Source organism: Orbicella faveolata, unplaced genomic scaffold, assembly GCF_042242905.1.
Source record: "Orbicella faveolata isolate gen_17 unplaced genomic scaffold, um_ofav_v1 contig_15, whole genome shotgun sequence".
NCBI lineage: Eukaryota > Metazoa > Cnidaria > Anthozoa > Scleractinia > Merulinidae > Orbicella > Orbicella faveolata.
The window spans coordinates 3694598-3721352 of NW_028301542.1; the positions used below are offsets into that span (position 1 = coordinate 3694598).

Here is a 26755-nt window from a genome sequence, read left to right on the forward strand (position 1 = left end):
GGCAACCTAAAGGCTGGTGGGGACCTGCCAGAAACTTAATTAAAAAACTATTTATAACAAAAACTTGGTACTTAATTTACAAAACTTAACAAAAATTTAAAAATACAGAAAGTCCGTTTGTTTTGATGTTATCTGACAGGCTTCTTTTTCAAATTGAATTTGTTCTAGTATCCTTGATGCCTGTCTACGTTTTTGTTTAAAAAGCTGTAGGGAGGAAGCATCCTTGATGGCTTTAGGTATTAAATTCCAAGCTATGGGTCCTCTGTACCTTACACTATTTCTGCCAAGGTTGCTACTGTACCGTACATTCAAGAAGTCATTAATACGCCTTAAGTTATAATTATTGTCGGTGTTGCGTACTTCGAATAGGGCTGTGAGTTGATCAGGTAAACTATCGTGGAAAACCTGATACATTATAGAAGCGAGCCTACGCTTGTAAATATAGCCTAAAGGTTTCCATTTAACAAGGTCAAGTATGTCAGAGTCAGGAGTTTCGCTGGGCAGTTTATAGATTAGTTTGGCAGCTTTTAAGTGTAAATGTTCCAATACTTTAAAGGTAGATGGTGAGCAGGATCCCCAAATAGCAATGCAATAAGTGATGCTTGGGACAATCCCTTTGAAATATATTTCTTCTAGTACACTTGAGGGAAGGCCTTTAAACTTTTTCAGGAATTTCAGCTTTCCTCCAAACTTAATGTGCAGTGCTTTTACTTGTGGTTTCCAGTTCAGTTTATAGTCAATTTCAACGCCCAAGCAAGTGGATTTAGTGTTGAAGTAAATGTAAGAATCTCCGAACATTAGAGGTCTCATTGGACCAACAAAAGCATGGCTGGAGATCAACATTGCCACGGTCCTGCCAGCGTGAACAGTGAAATGATTCTTACAGCACCACACTTTGAAGTCTTTAAGATTAGGTTTAACACATCAACAATTTCTTCGACTTCTTCCCCAATACAATAGACAGTAGTGTCATCTGTGAACATATGAATACATCCAGTTTCTGATGTATTCATAAGTTCGCAGATGACACTACTATCTAATATATTGGGGTCTTCTCCTTCCGTGTACTGTGTCCGCCAAATGCAACGTTTGGTAGCCCTGTAAAGCATTGCAAAAGATTGGGGACAAAAATTTTGTTCCAGGTCTCTCACGAAAAATGATGACTGGCTCAATGAAAATCTTAGCTGGGAAACTATTTTCTTAGCAACAACCCTGAGACCTATGGGAGAATTACGAAGACAAGCACCATCCATCAGGGGACTAACTGTATCTAAATGAAATGTGAAACATTCCTTGTTCTCACCTTCTTCCTGTTCTGGTTTGAGTTTCTTGTTCTTTATGATTATCCTTCTCTTTAGATGGCTTGGTGATGGAAGTGGTCTGCCTTCTTCAAGCTTAATGGAAAAAAGGATGGAAACTCTTAAGGGGAGTTTGATATTAAACCCAGCAAGATAAGTCACCTTGCCCCTCCAGGGCTCAAAAAAATGCTGTCCACTCATCCAGGACAAGTACACTTTCCTGCCGGGCAAGTTCCTTTTCATTCGCACTTGCCTGATGGGCAAGGGCCAAGTCAAATCATAAATTATGCCAACTTCATCAAGAATGTAACTTGAACTTTGCTACAGCTGTGAAAGCCATATTGGTCAGCAGAATCAACAAGACAAAATAGGAAGCGAGGGAAGGAATGAAGGAAGGATCGAGTGAATCTCCCATCCATACCTGCAACTTAGATTTTCCAAGTTAAAAAGAAATCAGACTTTCTCAGGGCAAGCACAATTTGTGATCTACTTGTCCAATGGGCAAGCTGGAATTTGAGGTTTGTTCCAGCTCTGCCCTCAAACCAAAGGCTGGGTGAGAGAATGGCAGTGCAGGAATAGTGCCTTGTGAGTGATGTAACATAAAATAAACTCACTGGATGACTGTCCAAAGGCAGTTTCAGAAGCATGTCACCAAAGATGTCAGAACAATACAGAGCCATCTTGTACTGCTGTGACTTACTGCAAATATAACATAAAGGAAAATTTGCAATTATCATGAATATTAAGGTATCAATGATCATCACAGTTACATACACAACTTAAAGGAGCTACATCTCGGTTTGCACATTTTTAAAAGTTTAGCCTCAATATTTCAAATTCGTCGTTTGCAATCCCTGTTAGTCTTCTCCATCCTTAGCCATCCTTGTTCCTTTATGGTTTATCATTATTTCTTCGGTGTTTTTCTATCTTATTAAACTGTTATTTTCAGGTTTCCTACCATTTAAAGGTAATTTTGTGTGTGGCCAAAATAACTCAAAATACAGTGAGTGAGCTCCTTTAAGCAGCTGTGAAATTAAAGCCTGAAAAAAATTCAGGCCTCAACAGGATTCACACCCACGACCTCTGCAATACCAGTAGAGTGCTCTACTGGTAGAGTACTGTACCATTGTGTATATAACTGCGATGATCATTGATATCTTCATATCTTTCTCCACAGTTCAAATATGTGATCTTTCATATATTCACTTGTATCATGAATATTATCTCTCACCAAAAGTATGATAAATGAATAAATCCCAGGGGTTTCATTAAGGGACCAGGGACAGCACGAGAGATCAGTTTGAATATTTCTCGCATCTCCTTCACCATCATAAACAAAGCACCAATACCTTCGTTAAGCAAAACAAAACAAAAAATTTAAAAAAAACATTACCTGCAGTGATTCTCAAAGGACAGTATCACAGGGTACTCTGATGTCACAAAGGCTGAGTCACGTATCGCTTCTATCACATCCTGGAATTGTCAAGAACAGTAGTATTAATCACTTGGCTCCTATGTGGATTATTTGAATTGCATGCAGTCTTACTAACTAAAGGCTATGTTCACACTTGCTGTGTGAGTACGATTGTTACTGCTCACTAATGTAAACACACCTTTTTTCCAAGTACTCACACCAGAATTCTTGGACAGAGCTCATGCTTAGGTTCAATGTGTCAACCTTGTAGTCGAGCACTTAATGGTAGTTGGGTACTTGGAGTACCCAGTGTCTGAACGCAACACTATTTTGTGCCGGCGCCCATGCCAGACACCAGTGCTCAGGCATCAAGTGTGAACACAGCCTAAGAGAGATATTGAGTGTTTTCACTCACATGGCCAGCAGCCATGCAAATTTATCGAAACAAAAGAAACTGTTTACATAAGAAAAGAGTTGAACTCCCACAGGATTGTTTTGGAACACCATTATGGCTGTCATGACATTATGTGAAAATACTCTGTAGTGTCCTTTCAGTCAGACATAGCTCTTATTGGAGTTCCTGTGGGTGTTCTGTTCTAAATCAGCAGCTATAACATTAGCAGTTTTCAAAATTGGTATATAATAAACTGTTTTGGACTCCTCTCAACAGGTGCCACACCAAAGCAGCCACCTATTTTAGATCTTACTGAAAGCACTGTATGCATTTACATGTACCTAACACATAGCCCTGTAGAGTCTGCACATATAACATTATTTTATAACACAAGGGGAAGGTGCAAAGACCTATTAATGACAGTTTGCTGGGCTCCTGATTGAGCAGTCCAGGGTCATTGTGTGGTGTCCTTCAGTGAGACGCTCAACTCTCACAGTGTCATCCTTCACTCACAACAACACATGTAGGGTATTACTAATGTAAAAAATAATTTAATCTGACACTCGCCTTGAACATGATGTTAGTACACATTGCTTTACCGTGTGTTATAATGGGTTCATCACCAGGTCCGTCCCAGCAATCCAGCTCAATGCACCTTAAATACGAAACAACTCAAGTAAGGAAAACCATTTTATCTCTACCACACATTATTAATTTCTTGAAGTGTCTGCTTATTGCAGGGTTTGTGCAACACAATGGCTTAATATTGGTGTCTGTGTCCGCTTAACAGAGGTGTCTGCTGAATGCAGGTTTATCTTACAGTAAATGTGGGAAGAAAATTTAGAGACTCAAGCTGGTTTCCACTTAATAGAGGGTGTCTGCTTAATATGGGGTCTGCTTAATACAAGTTTCACTGTAACACGATATAGAATACTTAGGTCAAAAGTTAATGGGATGTGAGATACTCAGACCTCCTTAATGGAAGTGTCAAAAGTAATGATCTGATCTTTAATTTGTTTCACTTTGGGCACCTTACCGACAGCCTGCCAGCAGACATTGTCTATACATCTCCACTGAGGACTTGCCACCAAACTGGCGCCCTACCAAAGTCAAGAAAACAAGCCTTTTTAACTTCTCTATGGCAAAGTGATAAAATTGTCATAATAGTATTAATGAAGTGAGACATTAGCAACTCACCCACGAGATATGTGTTGTGTGACGAGTTAATGAAGTAGTGAGAGAGAGGCTGAGTCATGTCTTGATAAATTTCCACTCTGTTTGGCATCATGAGAAGATTGTCCTCACTCAACAGATATCTCGTCAGCCCATTAACAGTGATACGATCTGTCAAAATACCAGATTACTTAATTTAACATGATCAAAATCCATATGTTTACAATCAAGATGGGAGACAACGATGAAAGGAGTTCATATCAGGGGTTTCATAAGGTTTTCAACAGGACGACAATTGGTTTTCAAATGAAAGTAAAACCTTAGGAGCTGAACTTCTTTATGTATGAAAAGAATGACAAAACCGGGCAGGCAAAATAATTCTTGCAACTGGTCAATTTGCCTAGTGCCCTGCCATTAGTAGAATCCTCTGTAGACCTGATCATACTTGAAGAACTTGTGGAAGGTGTGGAACTGAATAAAGCAACAAGCTTGTTATGGGTGTGAAGATCAAGGCTACAAGGCTGTTTACAATTTGACATAACATTTGAGATGGCACACTGCGTGATAAAATTCTCAAAATTGGAATAAAAACAAAACCGATAACAAAGCTTTTTTGCGTAGTATTGTGTGGCAGTATAACAAAATAACTTGTCCCATATCCAGGCACAAATTTTCAGTTAAAATATTTTTCATTTTAGCAGAAATGCCCAGTTGGAGTGTCTGACCAGGCTAAGCTTTTACCTGTCAAAACCTCAAATTTACCAGACAATCATCCGATGACCGACTGTTACTTGCAGGCTTGCAAACGCCTTTCAATAAAGTCAAGACAGAATCATTATCACTATAAGTTGCAAGCATCTTCGCTACTTCAATACCTCTTCGAAGATTGTCCAGGGATTTCTCGTATTTCCAGATCAGTGACAGGGCCTTCTCTTTGTTGTAGTACGGATAAAGTATCTCGTTCAGCCGAGGATCCCTCTGTTCCTGGTTCAGGAAATTCATCAGCTGATTTACATTAAGGAAAGGTGTTTTACCTCCACCCCTGCAAACAAATTGTTTGAAGGACAATTAATAGCTGAATTTATTTCCTATACTTAAACAGGATATAACAAGGAAAAGGACAAAAAAAACCCAGTGATCCACACAAGGTACTGTATGTAGTCAGCAACACTGAGAACATATGCATGTGCATATGCGCCATGATTCCAAGTGCTCTCAGGAGAAAAGCATCAGTAATAATAATAATTATAATTATAATAATAATAATAATAATAATAATAATAATGTTTTTTGGCACATTTAAAAAACTCAATGCGCTTACATTACTATGAAAAATAAATTAGTTAATTCCTAACTGAAAATAGCGTGTGTTTTTTTGTCTGATTATGTTGAACGTGTCCCGAATACTAAGACCTGATAATCTTCTCCCACTCCACCTGCCCCTGTCCATCCCTCCCTTTTTTCCCACTGCTTATGGGGCTCTTTACAGGTTTGCCAGGATTTGCCAACCATGAGGCATTCCTCACTTTCCAGAATGTTTAACCCTGACAGTTTTCTCCCATTCCACCTCTGCATTACCCCCCACCCCCCCCCCCCCCACTTCTCTTCAGTGCCTATGGCCATTGGCAAGGGGGGGTGGTAACTCTTTGCAAGCTTGCCAGGATTTGCCAGGCATGAAACATTTCTCACTCTAGGAGATGGCTGAGCCAAAGTGGAAGTTACTGGATCTCCCAACCATCCAACACCCATTAATTTCAACAATTAACAATACTTTACACAACAACCTCAGAAGTGTAGCAGCTCTCGTAAGCTTGTAACTCTTATTTGTCATCATTGCAGCAACTATTGTTGTTTTGGGGCTAGGGGGCACTGTTTCTGTTGTTTGTTCTACTGTCCTCTGAAAGGGTATCAAGCCATTCATGTCATTCATTCATGCGAGCTGCTACATGACCCAACAACCTAAGGAAAAGGCCAAACCATACATGCAGAATGCAGACAATTAGGGAATGCTTCTTTCCGCCTTACCATTTGAAACAAAGGTGTTCAATTTCTAGCCTGCCACACACTTTCAAGTAGAGTTGGTAGAACTGCTCAAAGTTGAAATTTTCACAATCCAGTTCATCCATCTGATGGATAAAAAAACAAAGTACTTCACATGCATCAACTGCAAGACAACATCCTCCCCCTCCTTCTCTTTGTCCCATGAACCATGTATCCTGGGGGGATACTCTGTAAATCTTTGGGTGGGGGTGTACCATTGGGACACTGAAGCCCTTACCCTATACTAGAACATGATCAGCTTGACTTTGCATCCCTGTTCAAGACTAGGCCCTAAAAACCCGTATCTCATCCCAGACTAGCTATTTTCCAAGCAGAAACTTTATCACTATCATAGTACAACATACACTAACTAAACCAATATCTTACTAAGTCACTTCCGAGTTTCATTTTCTATTATACAATCGCGAGTAAAGATATACACTAGCCACTTTCACAGTAAATTAAACCCTATCCTAGACTAAACTGCCTGAAAACCATACCCTCCACAGCAGCAAAAACCTATATAGCTCATATATGGAAGTAACCCCTACCCCCGGCGGGAGAGGATGTCAAGACTTCAAAGGTGCAAGACAAGAGAAACTAGAGGTTCAATTAAATCCAATGTGCTTTTAGGTTGATGAAATGCAGTTGGTATGTTCTCCAGTTTTCTTATATACAGTCAAATGTATTGTCTTCAACTGTACTTTACAACTGAATTGAAAATTCATTACCACAGGGTTTGAAATTAACGGTTGTCCCATTGAAACATATGAAGGGGTAACCAAATCTTAGGAAGTGTAGGAAGTGGTTGCTGCCTCCTCAAAAGAATGTTTCTACATCAGGTTGGCTTTTAGCATTTCTTACCTTTCCACAAGGAAGTTTCATGGCTTCAAGCCCCTCTAGGACTCGCTGTTCATACTTTCCAACATTGAGGCATTTGCAGATGCTAAAAGGGAGGAAGAAGCAAAACAACCATTGGTAAGTCTAATTATCACAAATCTCAGATGGTAATCAGGAAATGAAGAAACATCATAGGTGTATGACAGGTTATTAGATTGAATGCATGTTTTTAAATGCAGTCGAACCTCAACTAATGACCACCTATCTATAATGACCATGACAGACAGTTAATACATTTCACTCTTATTTGACATCTTTTACAACATTCATCTAATAATGCTAAATTAAACATTTTTTGAAACAAAAAGTTTCAACACTGAAAAAAAACAGTTTCATTTTACACCCCTACCTCCCCATAATGACCACCCCTCTACAACAGCCACTTCCTCTGTCCCCACCGTTTCAGTTGTGGAGAGGTCTGACTGCACTACAAAGCCAGCCATAGCGCTACATGTATTTATCTGTCTCAACAGACTTTCTTTAGCATTAGTTTTAAAGAAGTGAAAGACTGGCTCAATCAGATGTACATGAAGGTGTGACTTTCAAGACTGTTTTAAGGTTGCCAAAAGTGTCTTCAACTTGCATCCAGCAATGTTTTTTGCACCCGTAATAAATCTTTAAGTTACTTCTTTTTACTGTGTGATGACAAGTACAGTGTACCAATGGTCTGTTCAGGAATGAAGAGAAGCAAATTACAACAGCTTACCTCTTGACAGAAATCTTGTTTGAAGGACTCACCAAGTGGGTTGTCAGTTTAACATAGCTGAAAGAAGAAAACAGTTAATTTAAGATTTCTGGAACACTACACAGAGCATTTTCACATGACATCAGGTGTCTAAATTGGTGTACCAAAATAATGAAATGATAGCCATGTTGGTGTACCAAACCAATCCTGTGGGACTTGAAGTATTTTCATGTGGCTAAACATAATTTAGGCAAAGTGAATCTCATGTCAATGCAGCCAGTGGTCACCCTTATTAGCATACGTGCCCTACGGGGTGACCTCAATAGCTTGCAACTCGCCTTATGGCCTGTATACATTTTGTCCCATTGCAGCTGATTTTTGAGGATCATTTATGAATTGAGCTGATCTTTACAAATCTCTGGCTGCCAATATTCGAGCAATTCCTAATTTTCTGTGAATTGGTGCAAATTCTTGCTCCGTCATGATTCATGGGTTTCAGTAAGTATAGGGTTACATTGTGGCTATATGTAAGTAACTTTCTAAACCCACTGCCCCACATTTGCCTCACTGATTATAATGAACTGATAAAAACAGGAATAATCTGAGTCTTTGTGGTCTGAATCAATAACCACTAGGCTTGGAACTAATCATTAATCTAATAGCTCCAGGGATGTACATGTGGCTGAGAAAACACTAAGCTCATTAACAAACCCAGCTGGCTCTTCTACCATTTGCAACTCCAAAGGTACTTATGTTATACTTACTTAAAACTTACACTACTTATACTTACACTACTTCCAATACATTTATTACAATACAATTACACTAAGTAAGTTCCTTTTCAGTATGTGAAATTAGCCAGCAGCCACCATATTGCTCACATGTATCACACTAATAAACTTATTGCAGCAGGGATAGACATCTTTTTGTCTGAATCTATGGCCCCTGGTCTTGCATGATAGTTTGTAAATTAACCTATGTTAACCCACTGATGGAGATAACCATCTCTTTTAATGGAGCAACTCAGCAGCCAGCAACAGTCATTAATTAATATTGTAAATGAACTCTTTTTCATTCACCACACAAATAAAAATGGATCTTTCAGTCCAGAGAAATAGCTTTGCATCACATTTCAATAACCACAACAACAGCCAGTTAATGGTTTTAGAAGGAGAGCAGCTCTGTCAGAGTAAAGCGTGTTGCCCAAAAGTACTGTATGATAGCCCAAGTTCATACAGAGGAATGCGAAACCCAACAAAGTTCTTTGTTGCACGGTTTACAAGTATAATTCAAGCATAGTGTATGAGCTCAAACAAAAGATTGTCCACATGGTTTTAACTTTCCAACATAACTCTTACTAGCTTTGTTTACTCGTTTGAAGTTTACAGAGCATCATAAAAATTCAGTCTATTAACTATGCCCAGGTCCATCAAGTTCTGTAGCATACATGTATTGGTCTGTAGTCAGTCACACTAACTGTTGTGGTACTCACCTCCCCTACACCCTATCTGACATCAATATTTATTTTTGTATAGACATGGATCATTATCGCAGTTATGTAAACAACTTCAGGGAGCTATATCACAGTTTATGCATCTTAAAAAGTTTAGCCTAAATTTATCAAGTTCCTCGTTTGTAATCCTTGTCAATCTTCTCCATCCTCACCCATCCTTGTTCCTTAATGGTTTATTATTACCTCTTTTGTGTTTGTTTGTCTTAGTAAACTACTATTTTCAGCTTTCCTTCAGTTTAAAGGTAACTTTGCGCATGGTCAAAATAACTTTGAATACTGTGACTGAGCTCTTTTAAGCAACTGTGATCATTCATCTTTACATCTTTCTCCACAGTTCAAATATATGGTCTACAAGTATTCACTTGCAATATTTGCTTTCAATTTATAGATTATTATTGTTGCATGGTTCCTGTGGTTACTTACAGTTTCAACAGCTGTGTCAAGATGCTGGCATTGTAAATCTTGAGGTTGTGTAACAATGGACTGAGTCCTTTAATCCACTCCTGTTGGTAGCAACAATGTTCTTTTATACACAGTCATCATTATTTGGTTAGCCCCGGCAACATAACAGATGAGTTTGGTCAAGCCATAGTTTGTAGTTTGGCCAGACACCTGGGGGTGGGGTGGGGGGTACTCCCATAAATTTCAGATAGGTGTGTGCCGCAAAGGGTCTTAAACCCTGACCCTATGACACCCTGTTCAAGGGAAAAACAAAAACTAAGAATTGTGTCAATGGGTCGGCTTAATTTTGTTTCTGTAACATTGAAAGTTAAGCATCAAGCAAGCAATTTGTTTTTGGTATGCATGTGACATCATCATTTTCTAAAATCCAAAACTAAAGAGCCACCAAAGTTTTAACCTTCATCAGGCATAAGAGGGGAAAAATTTATATCTGTTATCAACTTTTCAGCTCAATAGCTTGCTTCGTCTGAAAACAAGCAAATTTTCAGAGTTATGGGGGTGAGTGACATAAAGTTATGAACGCATTTGTCAAAACATATATACTTATCTCATGATTTTCAGCCCTTTTAGAAGTATTAGGAAAAGTGCTTATTTAAATGGTAGCTTGATTGGTTCAGGTAATCAGTCACCTAAATAGCCAAAGTAAGTTTCAGACGTTTACACTATTTTCTGGCCACCATGATAGTGTACCATGGAGGTACATCAAAATGGCGGCTCCATACTGGGCTCTGTAAATTTGGGCAAAATATTTCAACAAATACTTCAAGTTTGGGAAGACGTACAGATCTTAAAAACTTGGAGAATTGTCTCCTTTATTTGTCTCCTATAACATCACAATTTCTTGACTCTATCCACTGAATGGTTTCGAATTATTTTTTTATTGCATGACAGTGCAACCCAAGAATTTAAGGATCCAGAACCTCAAAAGCCATACCCAATCCCATGGCACATACCAGAGCCAATATATATATCTTATTAGATGTTTTGGTGTGTAGTATCGCTGCATATTTTCACGAGTTTTGCAGTATTTTGACAAGCCCATGGGGCGAGTCAAAATACAAACAACAAGTAAAAATGTACAGGGATACTACACACCAAAACATCTAATAAGAGATTTATTATCCCATTGCTGTAGTCAATAAATTTAACAATGAAAGAGGGAGAGTGTGACAGTTTTACATGTGTGCGCCAACCTTAACGGCAAACAGGTTTTCTACTGTACAAATACGGCAAACAGGTTTTGTACTGTACAATATTGCTGTATATTTGTACTGTTATTTGGACAGTATTTGCTGAAGTTGGATAATAAATGGGAGTACCCAGCCACCCTTCCTCCCCAGGCCAGAGACATTCAAATTAAAATATCAAAGGTGACACAAAACAAGCTTGATGTCCCCCAAACTATACTAAAAATTATTTACCAAACCCAAATTCAGCCAAAAACAGATGGATATCACAACAAAGACTTGTGATATTGTCAAAAATCAGGACGGTAGACAAGGTTCCTCATTGGCTTATCACAAATTTGGGTACAAAAATAGTCAAAACAATATTGCTTAGTGAAGCAAGTACAGCTGGTTAACATAAACTTGTAAAATGAAAGTTAGTAAACTGCTTAGTTCACTGTGGTTTCAGAGCTGGGCAAACACGTCATATTGAACACACAAACAAATAACCTAACTGATATCAAAATCAACTATTTTGACCCACCTCCCACCTCCCCCCCCCCCCCCCCCCCCACACTATTGCACTATTGCACTTGAACTGGAAAAAAAAATCAGTTGGAAAGAGATATTATCACAAGACACGGCGGCACAAAGGGTTCAGATAATCAAGAAAAAAGTTATGCTCACCTCAGCAATTTTATTACTTTCCGCACACAAATGCATATATGAAACGTCCACGAGATTTGGACCATAAACAATGGTGAAGGATCTTCCTTCCAAAGATCCCTCCCCTTCATTTTGAAGTGACTCTCGTAATTTGACATCCTAAAATGAAGAAAACACAAGTTTTAGACATAAAGATTTAATCACGGTCTCTAAATGGTCACGGGGAATTCTTTTTTAATTTTCTGAAGGTGGATGAAAGGTGGGGGAGAATAAAAGGGGGAAAGAGAGGAAAAACAATGGAAACAAACTATCCTTAGCCAGCGATACAAATGTACCATCAAGCTGGATGTCGTAAAGGTTAAGTCATCATGCAAGCCAAGTGGCCCATCAGGGCAGGAGCTTATCCAAGCTTCTGTAGCATGAAACAACTCAGAATATATCTACTCCCCCCTGGATATAATGCTAGTCCATCACAGGGTTATCCCCAGCATTACATTTACCGGCATCCATTTGTACACCTGGCTGGAGAGAGGCACTGTGAGAGTAAAGTGTCTTGCACAAGAACACAACACAATGTCCAAGGCTTGAACCTGGACCACTCAATCCGGAGTAAAGCACACTAACCATGAGACCATCGTACCTCCACAGGTTGGAGGTATACTACACTGCAGTTTGGTGGCCATCTATCAATTACTTTTTTTATCACTTACTTAAAACTAAAAGAACTAATTCTAAATCTACATCAAATCCTTATTCTCCCTCATTATCAAAATTAAAATATTTTAATCTCCCTTTCTTCTCTTTCATACAATTCTTACAAAATCATCAAAAAAATCTCAGAATACTGCAAAATCTTTCCCCTCTTAACATATTGACTGAAGGATTTTAATTTATACAATGTGGAACCTCCATTAATGAGAAAATAGTACCATAATGAGAAAAATGTGGCATTCAACTGTATTCCTCCCAGAAAGAAAAATTAGGTTTAAATGCATAAATGTCAACATGTGGAATGCATAAAAAAAGTTGAAATGTAACACCAAAATCTAGAATTTAGTTTCTTTGTACCAGAAAATACTAATTGCTATAATTTTTTTTGCAGCTTAAATTAGCATATTTTGCTTAAACGTGCTAGTATAATAATATCAGGTCGCAGGTCAGATTAATACGTCTCCATAACAACATGTTTCAGTCACTAAAATCTAATAACCATTGATATCATATAAATTAAAGTATCAGATTAACATGTCTCCATAACAACACATTTCAGTCTCTAAAATCTTTGAATAAAATAACCATATGATATAAATTTAAGTTTCAGGTTAATAACATTCCATAACAACAGACTCCAATAACAGCATTCTACATATAAAATAAGCCAGGATGAAAATTCAAAAACAGAACTGCTGTTGTTGTGGAAATTCCATTCATCGCAATACATTTAATGCATTTTACTACTTCAGATGCGATGTACATTGAGCATAGCAGCATTAACTCTGATGAAAAGGACCTGCAGCCATCATATATTGCTTCCAGACTTAATTTGACACCCAAATTTTCACATTCAGTAGAAGATACAGACACACTTGTAAGTGCATTTTGTACATCTTACATGTATTTGTAGATGCATGGATTAACAAGAACAGCTACAATCAGACTTCTTAGCTTTTATCATTCCATGATCTTTCAAAAATAATGTAATAGAAAAAATATCCAATTTAAAGTTCTAAACAACTGTTGAAAGGAAGTGCGGCAATTATACAACATACAGGACACTTCCTCATTACATTCTCCAGAAAATTGTTCTTTGATCTTTCTACAGTGATGCACATAAACATGAAACAACGCTTAAGAGTAGAAGCAATGATCTGAACTTATTTAACAAGTTCATACTGAGGGTGAAAACAGCTTTAATGGAAAAGCACCCTTAACACTCCTAAAACCCTTGACATCACATTCAGATCTTATATTAACGTATAAGGTTACCCTGGGCTATAATAATTTAAACCTCCTGGGGTACTTGGATTGTTTGGAAGGTGGATTATGCTATCCACCAGATAAATCACTATCCAACAGATAGCCTGGTGTATTTTCCTAACACTTATCCACTGGATAGCAATTTATCTGGTGAACCTAACCTTATGCAGCCTTCAAATAGATGGGACCAGGTCTGAAACAGACCTTAACTATGGAGGACTCTTTTTGCTGGAGATCTGTTGACACCAGTGTCAAATGGTTGAAATGTCCTCCAAAAAACCATATTTCTCACAACGTTTAAAATTGCTGCTTTCCTTTGCTTTCCTTGGTTTGCTCTCTTCAAAGACGACACATAACCATGATGTACTTGTGTTAGTCACATAACTTAGTATGACGCATTAGTCTAAAAGTCATTCTCGCTAGCCCCCAAAAATTTCACCTCTTACATCACATCTGTGATTTAAAGGTCCTCCAAAAATGTTCCAAGAAACTGGGCTATCAGTTATGACTTTCTTTGTGCTACCTGCCTTGGCTGACATGCTAGTCAATGACAGGTAATAACTTTAAACAATGCCACTATCAATGAGAGGAAACCGCTCCCTCACGCTTACTTGCCATTGATTTAAAAATCAATAAAATGACAGCAAGGGCAGGATTGTAGGGCAAGCAATAATGAACTTTTGCAACTCTGATGAAGGTGCACAGAGGCCACCGAAAATTCAGTAAAGAAAAATCATATATCGGATTACAAAGAAGTTATTATAAGAAAACAGGTAATACATTTAGCACTTTGTCAGACTACCCCTGCCTTACATGTCACTCACTTAAATACCTGGCCTTTGGAGAGAAGCGTTGTGAGAGTAATGGGTCTTACTTAATCCAGAATCCCACCAAACAAGAAACCACTCCACTTCTCCCATGGTACTTATGTAAGCCATTGACAATGAGGTTTTCAGAGGTTTAGGTTAAAACTCAAATGGCAAAATCTGCTAAAAACAGCAAGATTGATCAAATGGGCTCCAGATAACAAACTAGGTGAGTACACTTTCTTCATTTTATTGAAAGTAGGACAAATCTATCCTTTATATGCATTTGAATTTATCATTATTTCGAACTCCATACAATGTCTTATAGAGCACTCAAATTCACATCAGTCAGCATTGTAACACAACATCGCTTACTTCAAAGAGCCACACCCTACTCGCAACGTTCAAATAAATTATTAATTACTTCAATTTGTATTGTGCATTTGGGCTGCCTGTAGTTAAACAAGTTTCATGGTCACAATCAATTTTATATTATCTAATGTGTGGTTAATACCATATACAAGATAAAAGATAATTTTAATTCAGTACTATTTGCGTACAAATTTAATTTTTTTTTTTTTCTTTTTCCTTATGTTTGATTTTCGAAAATATGGTTATAACATACGAACAAATCTAAAGCCAATATAACAATTTGTACAGTCAAGTAAAAGGCTGGCTACATCTTGCATAAACATTTGTTTTTAACATGACTATCCAAGAATGATCTTTTGATCATCCAAAGAGGCATAAACAGCAGTTTAGGGGGTAAACGATAAAAACGAAAATAAATTATTTTTTTTTAATTCATTGCCTAATCTACCAGTTCAAAGTCTAGTAAAACTTTGCTTAAAAACCTTTCTCAACATATGTGTTGCTTAATTTGCTATTCAGTAAACAAGGTAGCTTCCTGGGAAAGTTATACCAAAGCAACAATTTGCAAATTAGTGGGAATACTTGAAATTCATGTGAAAAGTCAAGAGTTTCTAAATGCACTCACCTGTCAATTACAATTGATTTTCCTTATCATATTTCTTGGTATAACTAGCTCAATGTTCACGTAATGAATTTACTCAGATGGTAAACAGCACAGCAATTGGAAAGCGAGTTAAGTAAAATTTTACATTTTTATCGCCGATCGTTAATTTTATGAACGAAAATAAAGCCCTTGAAAATTAATTATCCATCGAAAATGGGCGACCTAGATGGCCCTCAATCAATTCATGATTTTTTTTTTCGTGAAAACCTTCCTGAGTTGATATTAAAATTCTCTTTTGTTTATATTTAAAGCTTTCGGAAAGTGGCTCAAAATGTTCAGTTCAAACACAAATCGCATACAAAACTTGACAGGTATTCACGAAAACATCAAAATCTTGATATTTAAATGCCGCATGTGACAATCGACGGCGAATAAGAAGGTATTTTTTATTATTTGATATGTACCTACGCGAGAGAGATTTCGCCACATGTACAACCTGCAGTTACTCAACAATTTAAATCATTAATTTCTGGCTCACGACAAACAGAATCATAAACACAACATGAAAAACCGGGCATATCACCTTTTGCATTATTTTTCGAGATTCATTTTCTAATTTTGTTTTTTCAATCCAGTACTTAAAGTTAATCCAGGCGAAATATAAATCGTTTGGTTACAGAAGCCATATTAGTAACAGGATTCAGGACAGCCTTTCGAAGTATTTTACTTTCTGGCAATAGAATATAAACTTGATATTGCGAACGTGAAAAATCAAAACTTCACTTGTTCGCAGCCATAAATGTTTTGTAAACAACACAGAATATTCCCCTCTTGCATTTTCCGCAGGTTCGAGTAAAACGTAGCACAAAAACAGCTTAAACCTGTACGAATGCACAGTAATTATTCGAGGGTTTCCGAATTCTGAAATGTAAACAAAGGTGTCGCGAGCTCTGTTGCTCTTCACGTTGAATTCCTACGATACCAAACACGAAAGTTTTCATTTAACACGGGACTATCTCTGTCAAAAAGCTACAATCGCGGTTAGAGAAATTTTCAATAACAAAAGAATAAAATGAATTCATTTCCAGAACGAGATTTATCCGAGAGAACTAAAGTCGTTGACTGGTGTGAGTTCAATCTCAAAACTTCTGTTCCACACGCCATCATGAGAAAGTAACCCATACTATCGGTACCTAACCGCTCTGACAGCTCGATATTAAAGCAAGAAAACCACAAACTGACTAAACGATAAAGACGATGCAAACATACAAACACATCTACCGTGCATGATAGGTAAACGAACCCGGACGCTTCACAAAATGAAAATTATGTACACATGTTTTGCTATATATCTCTTTCTCACTTTCTCTCTCACAACCACAACTACAGGTAAGACTGAAGCGGTGTGCATTACAATAATTTCTCAACGGCTTTGAAGGAAAAAAATAAAACAATTATCTTAATTGCACTAAACTTTCCACTCCGCCACGACCCACGATCTATTCCAATTTGCCGACAAAGCAATATTTGAACGAAGTTAGATAAAAATACCTACCTTCGGAACACCTCCTGGCCTAACTTCGCTAACATAGCATAGATCCAGACAATTCGCTTCCTATTGTGTTAAGAAAAGAAGGTGAGGTAACCAGAGTATCGGGCAAGAATCTTAAATATTTCATTGACACAAGTAAGGATTTCCCAAAACATTATGTCGCGCGCCAAAGGCCATCATTCCTCGGCACAGCCGGCTCGCGGAATTTTTCAAAACGGCTGTAGCAAGTGAACAAACAATTATTTGACCAACCTTGTCGTCTTCTCTCCAGGCCAAAAAGAATCCATATTTGTCGACACTGAAAAACAGTCCTTGACTCGCGTTGGACTCCTGGGAAACGAAAGAGCTCAAACTTCAGAACTTTAATAAACACCATTGCTAGTGAAAGGTACGAGATCCCTAGTGTGAAATGCACTTGTGAAGCTTCACCACATAAACTGATTCTTTGTCTTTTTTCACCACACAGAATCGTGTACGAGTTAAACACGCTGAGCGATCTATTTACCTCTTCCCATCTTGTTAATAGCGTCCCACTTTGAAGCAAACTAGGGACGAACACGTCCCAGGAGATCCGAGGAGTCGCCATACCACTTACGCGAAAACCCGCATTTGAGAGATCGCTGAGACGACATAACACATAGCCCAAAGATGCTTTAAAGTGCTCTTTTTCGACGTAAAATCATACTCTCTTGTCTCTTTTACGCTAACCTCTGATAAGCCTGTTATTGTATCGTCATGTCAAGAACTGAGTTACGAAAGAACCACAGCTAACCGAACTAAACACGAACCAAGACCACTCTTGTTTTCTTGCGTTACAGAAGAATCTGCGCCTTCCGTCTCAACGACCAATCACAAGAGTGGTAAGCCTGTCAATCAATTCACAGCCTTTCGCCGCCTATGAAGACAGCTGCCCTTTTCGTTACGCGAGGAATGTCTTTGATCAAGCCAAACAGTCAGTTGTTTTACAAAAGAACTCTGGTTGTTAATAAAGAAAAAAATAAAAGAATTGTCATAACTCACAAGACAATTCCTGGGAGTACATTTAAGAGCATAGTTTTAGAATACTCGAAAGAATATTCGCAAAACACAGCAGCGGTTCACAACGGAAACTTGAGGAAACCCAGGGACGGAAACCAACTATGATTTTTTTTCGGAACAAAAAACAATTTCTCACCTTCTTTTTAAGGTATATGAATTTACAGAACCTATAATCTAAAGCGGAAATCAATTGCATCTAAGCAAAAAGCAGAAAATTATAAACACCAGAGAAGGAATGTCATAACATCTTGTTCAAGTTTCCCCAATTTTGTGTCTTTTTAATTCGAGGGAGCAAGGTGTTTTCTTTGGAAATAATTTACTTGCCCAAAAACTTAAAATGTGTGTACCAAGAAGAAAATTCGGAGATTCAATTTTTTGTAATATCGTAGTGGTATTTTACTTCAAGTAACAAATTTGAATATTTTTAAAGGAAGCTAATTCTCTTGACTGTATGGCACAAGATTTAATAGGATTTCAAACACTGATAAATACAAATGACTACGCCGATATTGTAAATGATGAGAAAAAAAAAAGATCAGTCAGACGGAATCGGTGATCAATTTGGTACACAAAAACCTACATCGAGGATGGAAAGATTTTCGATGTAGGTGATCTGTAACTCGAATAGGACTCTAATAAAATGACTAATGAAATAACTTCAATGAACAATTCAATATTCTATAACTGTAATTTGCATTTCCAGCAACTCCTTGTCATAAAATATAAACAAGCTTAGACAAACGGCCAAGACGGAAAACTGAGCGATAGAAATTCCAGCTGTAGTCTCATCATTGGAAAGTAACTATATATATCACTCCAATAAAAAAACTTAATATTCTTTAAGTGTAATTTACATTTCCAGCGACTCTTTCTTATTAATATGAACAAGCTTACAGACAAACCCAGTCTGAAAATAAAGCTATAGAAATTCCAGCTGTGTTCACATGGTTGGAAACTAAAAGTGTATACATTGAGTCTTTTGTGAACTCACAGTTGAACTGGGCTTCGATCAAGGAGGACTGGAAGTGCCCATTTGAAAAATTAAGATTTGAAAAGATTTCATAGTCCAGCATTGCAATAATTCCGGATTAGGAGCGATCCGAGTTTGATCGTTAGTTGCGGGTTATTGTGATCTGTCATCGAGATAAACCACTTGGCTCTCACAGTGCATACCCTCAGAACTCCCCCCCCCCCCCCGGAACATATAAATGATCACTGGCGAAATGTTAAGTCAATGCTTCAAAATGCTGGGGGAAAGTTAGGCGCTAGCCTCTAATGGGAAAACCCCTTTATCAGCGCACAAACCGGATAAACCTCGGGTAGGGGTAGCACGAGGCGATTTCTGACTTTCGCACCGGACGGAACAGAAACTGCCAAGATAACAACAGTTTTTACTTTAGTAACAGATGGCTCTGAAACAATTCTGACTTTCAAAAGCCCGAAACACAGACAATATAACTGAATAATGTATGCCGTGTTAAAATCTTTATCAGCAAATCTATATGAATTGATATCACTCAATTTATGCGATATTTTTCTTTTCCTAACATGCACTCTGCGAAACCAAAGTTTTAGGGCAAATTTCGAGATCAACAACAGAAGCAGTTATATTCCGGCATAGCAAAAGGGTCTGCCCTCAAAATTTAACACTACGTGCTGTTTGGACAAAATTTTGGAGTAGTCTTTGGGCTGGAAGATAAACAAAATGGCGTGCAATGACGAAGTTGGCATACAATTATATAATTATTTGCAAAAGTTGACTGCGACATAATTGAGAAAATAATTGCAAATGCAAATACAAGCAGCGGTATTTTTGTTTTCGGTGCTGTGTACGCTTCGAGAACAGGTCGAATAACATAAGTATAATATCAGTATCGTCTCGGCCGGGAAATGGCGATTCCCAGGGTAAGTAAAGGAGGAAATTAAAGGAAGGAACTCTTTGCACGAGAAGTTTCCCATCTCTATTTTCTGCCGGACAGACGTCCAGGTATTGACACCTGACTGGCAGACACTGAGCAGGTTGTTCGCTGGAAACGTTTCAAAGCGCCAAGGATAGCGAAAGCTAAAGGTTTAGCTGTTAAGGCTACGTGGCTTGGTTTTTGATTGGCTAAGCACGAGAAGATAACAAACATGACGACTAAGACTGAAATAACAAGGAAAGCCATAAGGTGATTAGATTACTGATGGAGAGGGGACTGTATGAATTAAAGCTGCTCGATATTTTTCCCCTTTACAGGCCTCCAGATCTTTTTTTGGATTCCGGCAAGAGTCTATTTTCTTCGCAACCGCTAAGTTTGATATCATTTTCTAATCTGAAGCACCGGCTCGATATTTTAAGGGGCATTTCGACCCTAATTCCACCCCCTCCCCCCCACCTCCCGCCAATCATTAGTCCAGTGGTCTAGCCCTTATATATTAGCTTTCTTATCGTCTTGTTCCCATGGTGATAGTCCGTGATTGATACTTGATAAGGCGTTTTAAAATTCGTGATGTTGCGATTAAAATATCGGTAAACGAGTATTTTGTGGGAAAAACACAATATTTAAGGCTGTGACTAGCCAACTAGTTAATAGTAAGACTGTTGAATTGTCATCTGCTACGGACAGTGATTGGCCAAGCACGGGCGAAAATGATGTTGAATTTGAAAACAAGAAACATGTTGACTGCAGTGAACAAACGGAAAAAAAAAATTTTAATGATTCCAGTCATCAACAATTTCTTAGATGTTCAAAATTGTCAATTTGTAAAATTTAATTTCAGTTTAAGATTTTAGCTCTCAAAGTTTTCAACAGTTTCAGAAGGGTTTATACAAACTGAATAATCAGAAACAATTGTAAACAGTATTTTACCGTTATTTTTCAAGTTTTGTTTTTAACTTGTCTCCGTTTTGTTTATCTCCTTACCAAAACATATACACCATCTTAATTGGAGTTTAAAACTTATTATCTCAGGCCTCGTCCACAGTACACCCAGGGAATTTGAAAACGAAAGTTTCACTATGAAAACCTACAAATGTTTTCCGTCCACATTACGCCGGAGGAAATTAAAAACACAACAATCACCGGTCATTTTGGATTTGTGTTTGCGGAAAAAGCGGTTAGGGAAATTACCTGAATATCGCCATTGCTTTCGAAAAGCTCCGTTTTCTAAATGTCGATCCGTCCACACAAAAACGAAATGGCGACGTCAAATTCCTTCGGTTTGAAGAGCGTTTTCGAAAAAAAGCTCCTTTTTCAAAATGTTTTCCGTCCACACGAAAACGCACAGCCGGCGTTTGCTAATTCTTCCGGTTCGAAGAGCGTTTTCGAAAAGCTCCGTTTTCGTGACCGATTAGTACGGACGGTAGGCCTAACCGTAGAAATAAAACTGCGTTTTCAAATTTCGCCGGCGTAATGTGCACGGACTCTCAAGTATTCTACTGATATAGGTTTACAAATTAAAACATGTGGTGCTCCTCATCGGTTAGTGACTGTGGATTTACTCTAGAGTTCTTGATTACAAATTTCTGGACACCTGTTTGCTCTTTTCCTAGTTTTCAACTGTTGAAATGTTTTATTGCTGCATACATTATACAACTGTAGGAACGGGTGAAAAGAAAAACCTTTTCTTTTGAAAGGAAGTTATTTCGCTCAGACATTTATGAACAGGAAAAATATTTGCTGCTTTACATAGATTTTCGGAGTTTTCCTACACCACATTTAACTTTCATTGCTGTATGACAATTTCGAGGAGATGCGCTATTCCTGCCGACACAGAAATAAACTTAACCAATCCCCAAAATCTTAATTTTATGTTTGGAAACTTAGCTATGATCAAAGAAGAATACCGTCCTCTCTTCCCACCCCCTCCCCCCCTCCCACGACGGGTCTGAATGAGAAAGAAGTCTTTCCCCATCCCCCACCCCAGTGGAACAATAAAGCTCTTGCGAATTTATTATCCTTTTAACATTTTTTACATCGGCCCCATAAGCTATATAAGCTTTAAAACCCACCGCGTATAAATAAAGGATGTTGTTTTTGTTGTTCTTGTTGTTGAATACGAAGCACGAAAGAGCAAGAAAGGGGAGTAAAGTTAAGCGGCTTATTATGCAAGATGTATAAATATAGTTTTCTTCGAAAGCACTTTAGCCAAAATTAAACATCAAATTCCTATATATTAAAAACGGAAAACCACATTAGTAGTAGCTGGATGTTATAGATTCATGCGAACAATCTACTTAAGAAGGAAAAAAACCGTCTCACATCGAAAAAATTGCCCTGTAAGCAAGGTGAGACCCAGCAGGCAATGAGCCCAAATAACGGGTTGCGCCAAGAGACTATGATCTACTTGGTTGCTCGCATATTCGGTGACGTAATAAAATTTCGCGTCAAATGGAAAGAACTTTCATTATTGCAGACGCTACCTACCTACCCGTTCAACTACTAGGCAAACACGCAACGTGATTCGCTACGCAAGGGCCTTATAAATGTAAATATATAGATGGCACTGGGAGCTGCTCATTCTTTTAAAATGGCTTCAGCTTCGCGTCTTTATGTAGTTTCTGCAATAAAAGTTATTTTTTTGTCTGCGTGATAGATCAGGCAGTAGGCAGGGGCTTTTTGTTGGATGATTCAGATACGCAAATTTCGGGAGTCTTCTGCTCCGGCCCTCCCTGGGTCAGTAGGTTATGCTTTTACAATTAAACAGCTCACTCTCGGTTTCTATTGACTTTGATACTGAGTTGTCAGTCGATACAAACCACAAACTCAAAGTAAAGTAACACTAATTTTTACACAAACTAATTAGTTTTATTTCTTATTGAAGATAACATGTTTTCATGCTTAAAATACACCATATTACAATACAATCCTATGTCACACCAGTCTTAGCTGAAACTTCAGCAATATATAAACAGACCTGTAGTATCGATATTACTATATGTACAATCTTACGTTTACAACAACTCCCTATCTGGGTTTTTCGGTCAAAAAATCTAACTACAATATTATATAAAAATAAGCCAATATACACCAGTGTTACAATACACTAGAGCTAACATACACTAGAGATACGTTTGTATATAAAAATTAAAATCAAAAAATTTTCCCATGCATAGTTTTGCCACTTTCTTAATGCAAGCATACTGAGAATACTGACTAAGAATAATACTGAGAATACTGCAAGCATACTGAGAATACTGACTAATCAAACGCAATCCTTATCAAAGATTGATTCCCATAATAATTATCACCTAGTGAAAACTGCAACAAAATTTAATATTATCCTTTAAAGAGAAAATAAAGTTCTTGTGTCTGAAGGAAACACTTTGGAATAATGAACACTTGTCACAAATTCAATTTGAATTTGCAAATATTTTCATTCATCTTCGCAACTTACAAATAAAGCACAAATGTCATTTTTGCTTCAAGCTAAGTATAAAATTTCCCTCCTAACTTTCAATGTAAATTTAACAACAGTAATATTTTGTGTTCATAAACCCAATGCTATAACAGAACAAATAATGACACTTATTTCATAACAGAGAGGGCAACGTCTCACTGAAACACCTGTATACGATGGTTATTACATTCACACACAACAATTCGGCCATTACTTAGAACTGCTACAGACATTGGATATTCGAACTCTCCTAAATTACGGCCCTCTGTTCCAAACTTGCCAACAAACTTTCCATTTAGTTCAAAAACTTGTATTCTATCATTAACTGAATCACAGATCATCAGGTGTCCTGACTTGTTCACTGACAAACAACTTGGGTTATTAAACTCCCCGTCCCCTCCACCACGCTTTCCAAACTTGTACTGAAAGTTTCCATTCCTGTCGTAAACTTTCATACAATGTTCACTGGAGTCTAACGCTATGAGATATCTATCACACTGAACGCAGTGGATAGGATAAGTAAAAGAGCCCTGCTCACCTATCTTCATTAGAAACTTGCCTTGAGAAGAAAAGATCTTAATAAGTTTGTTACCTGCATCAGCAACAATAACATTTCCATCACTGTCTACAGATAAACCACAAGGCCTAGAGAGCTGTCTATCAAGGCTTCCTTCCCCGCCAAACGAACTTACGTACTTACCCTCCCCACTGAAAATTTGGATCCTAGAATTACGACTGTCAACCACGAAAATATTTCCAGTTTTATGAAATGCTATTCCCCTTGGATATGCAAATTCCCCGTTTTTGCTTCCTAGCCGACCAAAGGATCTTAAGTAATTTCCATCACTGCTGAAGATTTGAACTCTGTGGTTAAAACGATCAGCTACAGCTATCTCGTCCCTGGCATTCACTGCCACCCCCCAGGGACAGTCAAACATTCCGACAGAGGAGCCTTTTTTTCCGAAAGATAAAACAGGTCTTACCTGAAATAGCTGTCCTTTAATAGTAAAAGGACTTCCGAGAACATGTCCTCCGTTTACTTTTACAGTCACTTTGTATCTGCCTTGTTCTTTTGGAGAATAGCTAACCTTGTAGCTTCCATCCCTATTGTCATTTATTCGTAGTTCCGTCAAGCATTCTCGTCCTTGTTCATTCCTGATATCTACCGTTACACGGTCATGTTCGTTGTAACACTGTCTTGCTTGAGCGTTTCTTGTCGTCAGGACAAATTGTGCTTCACTTCCAAGAGTTCCTTCTTCGAGTCCTTTGCCTTCAGCGATGCATTGACTAGCTTTTGTTTGGTGAAGAATTTCCAAAGAACCAATTTCTTCGGTGTTGAAAATGTTTAACAGCTTTTGATTTTCCACGAAAGTCAAACGTACTAGAAGGCCTTCAGGGTCACCATCAGTTGGCTCGGCTTGATCAACTCCTTCGATGATGATCTCCAATGATTTCTTGACTTGTACAACTTCAGCGTTACTTGCCGTTAAAAGTTTCTCAGCCTTTTCTAGCGATGATTCTATGACTGCTATTTGTTCCTCGATCTTGTTCTTACGCTTTGTCAGACTTTCAAGCGATTTGCTTGTTTGGTTTTCCACGGCTGAAAAAATATTTTGTGCATTCGCTTCAATGACGGCAATCAAATTGTCAACAGTGTTTTGAACATCTCTCTTCACGTCTTCGCCTTGTTGTATGAGCTTAGCGTAGTCTTCATTAAGCTGACGAATGATGTTCTTCTTTGCTTTTGAATTGTTCCTCTGTGTTTCAATTATGGATTTCATGTGAATCTTCTGTCTTTCTGCTTCTTCTTGGATTAAGTTCAGAGTATGACCTCCGTGTTCCAACAGGACACAAGTTTGGCAAACTGCCGTTTCACAGTTCTTGCAAAAGAATTTCAGTTCTTCTTTCGTATGCCCTTGCTTATGGCAAAAAGCTGGTCGCTTTAACACATCCTCATAGTCCTTGTCTTGAAAGTCTTTGAGCGCCAGAACACGGTGATCTTTATTGCTTCGCATGATGTTGTGTCCAGTTACGCACTCTTGACAATAAAATATGCAACACTGGAAACAGTAACAAGTCTCGGGGCTTTTTTTGTCACAATTTCCACATCTAACTGGGCTCTTTTTGCATTCCTTGATTGCCAACACATCAATCAAGCCATTGAGATAAAAACTGGTTGGAAGATCTTTCAGATCGCCACTTTCAGGTATTCTGTTAACGGCTTGACATTTCGGGCATCTGATGGTGTCGCAGCCATGGCTCGTCCTATGCCATTGTTTCAAGCAGTGTAGACAGTAACTGTGTAAGCATGGCAGATGTTTTGGATCGGTAAATATATCGGAACACACCGAGCAGGACACTTCTTCACGGAGATTATGGAGCAAAGTTTTGATATCCATGTTGTCTGAAACAAACGAGTAAAGCAAGGTCTTCGTGGTGGAATACAACTCCCAACAATGAAGTCTTGTGACTTTCTTTTTTTAGCTTTTCTAAGAATCCTAACTGTTTATTCTGATAATCTTTTTTATTGTACAAACCAATCAGGAACTTTGTTTTTGATAGATGTTCTTCGGTTTCTGATTCCATGGAATGCAACCAAGCTACACCCAGTTTCGCTCACAGACTAGTCTACAAAAGCCATGCACTGAAAGCTATTTTAGGAAGATCTCGTCAAAGTGTCCATGCAGAACATAGATTCACAAACATAATGAATTTACTAATTCTAATTTAAGTTGGCTGGCATAATTTACATTGTGACTAAGATGGGACTTTAATTGGCCATAGTCACATTTCGTTTTGCAGAGGAGGACAGAGGCACATAGCCAGCAAAAGGGAACCTAAGTACCACCCCCAGGTCGAGCTTCAACATACAATGAAAGGAGACCCCCTCGGGGTATATTAGGAGGCATCTTACTGACGGAAAAGACAAATAGGAAGGAAGCAAAAACTTTTATTTCACCCCAGAGTGAGAAACAATTTATCACTATGCTATAGATTATTAAAAATACAAAACAAAAATGTTACGGGTGCTGGCTACCCGAAATGACCTGAGAGTTAAAAATGCCAGGCAGGCAGAGAACACACACAGACAGAAACCTACAGTTAGCCTGAATAGCAGACGTTTTCTTTCCATTTTCCACGAGCAAACGAGCTTGCCTGGGGTGAGCTATAAATAGGGAGATGTGGGGAGGGGTGAGAAAAAAAAATGGGGCAAAAAGAAGAGGGGATGGAGATGAAAGGAATCGTTTTCCATTTTCTGCCCCATCCCCTTCCTCTTATTGTTTCGCATTCGCTCGCAGTTTCGTTCACTTTGCGT

General features: G+C 38.2%; 2 protein-coding genes across 2 annotated transcripts in view; both read right to left on the reverse strand.

The window, feature by feature from the left end:
* LOC110064844 (1-phosphatidylinositol 4,5-bisphosphate phosphodiesterase beta-4-like) overlaps positions 1 to 17840 on the reverse strand; it is a 36755-nt gene extending 18915 nt beyond the window's left edge. Inside the window, exons 1-15 of the mRNA XM_089287982.1 lie at positions 17528 to 17840; positions 17275 to 17352; positions 17026 to 17085; positions 11733 to 11870; positions 9841 to 9920; positions 7926 to 7982; positions 7184 to 7265; positions 6305 to 6405; positions 5155 to 5321; positions 4304 to 4450; positions 4143 to 4206; positions 3674 to 3761; positions 2692 to 2771; positions 1913 to 1997; positions 1304 to 1394 (exon numbers count right to left, since the gene is read on the reverse strand). Coding sequence (XP_089144108.1) covers positions 1304 to 1394; positions 1913 to 1997; positions 2692 to 2771; positions 3674 to 3761; positions 4143 to 4206; positions 4304 to 4450; positions 5155 to 5321; positions 6305 to 6405; positions 7184 to 7265; positions 7926 to 7982; positions 9841 to 9920; positions 11733 to 11870; positions 17026 to 17085; positions 17275 to 17352; positions 17528 to 17608 — 1399 coding nt within the window. The 5' untranslated portion in view covers positions 17609 to 17840. The remainder of the gene's footprint in view (positions 1 to 1303; positions 1395 to 1912; positions 1998 to 2691; positions 2772 to 3673; positions 3762 to 4142; positions 4207 to 4303; positions 4451 to 5154; positions 5322 to 6304; positions 6406 to 7183; positions 7266 to 7925; positions 7983 to 9840; positions 9921 to 11732; positions 11871 to 17025; positions 17086 to 17274; positions 17353 to 17527) is intronic.
* Positions 17841 to 22825: 4985 nt separating this feature from the next.
* Positions 22826 to 25923, reverse strand: LOC149113173 (E3 ubiquitin-protein ligase TRIM45-like). Its single transcript, XM_089288000.1, has one exon. The coding sequence runs from the start codon at positions 25836 to 25838 to the stop codon at positions 23595 to 23597; it is 2244 nt and encodes a 747-aa protein (XP_089144126.1). The 5' UTR covers positions 25839 to 25923; the 3' UTR covers positions 22826 to 23594.
* Between the last annotated feature and the right edge of the window lie 832 nt (positions 25924 to 26755).

What these genes read in the sequence shown, in the direction of transcription:
- LOC149113173 (XM_089288000.1), bottom strand. Translation starts at nt 25,838, where the DNA reads ATGGATATCAAAACTTTGCTCCATAATCTCCGTGAAGAAGTGTCCTGC.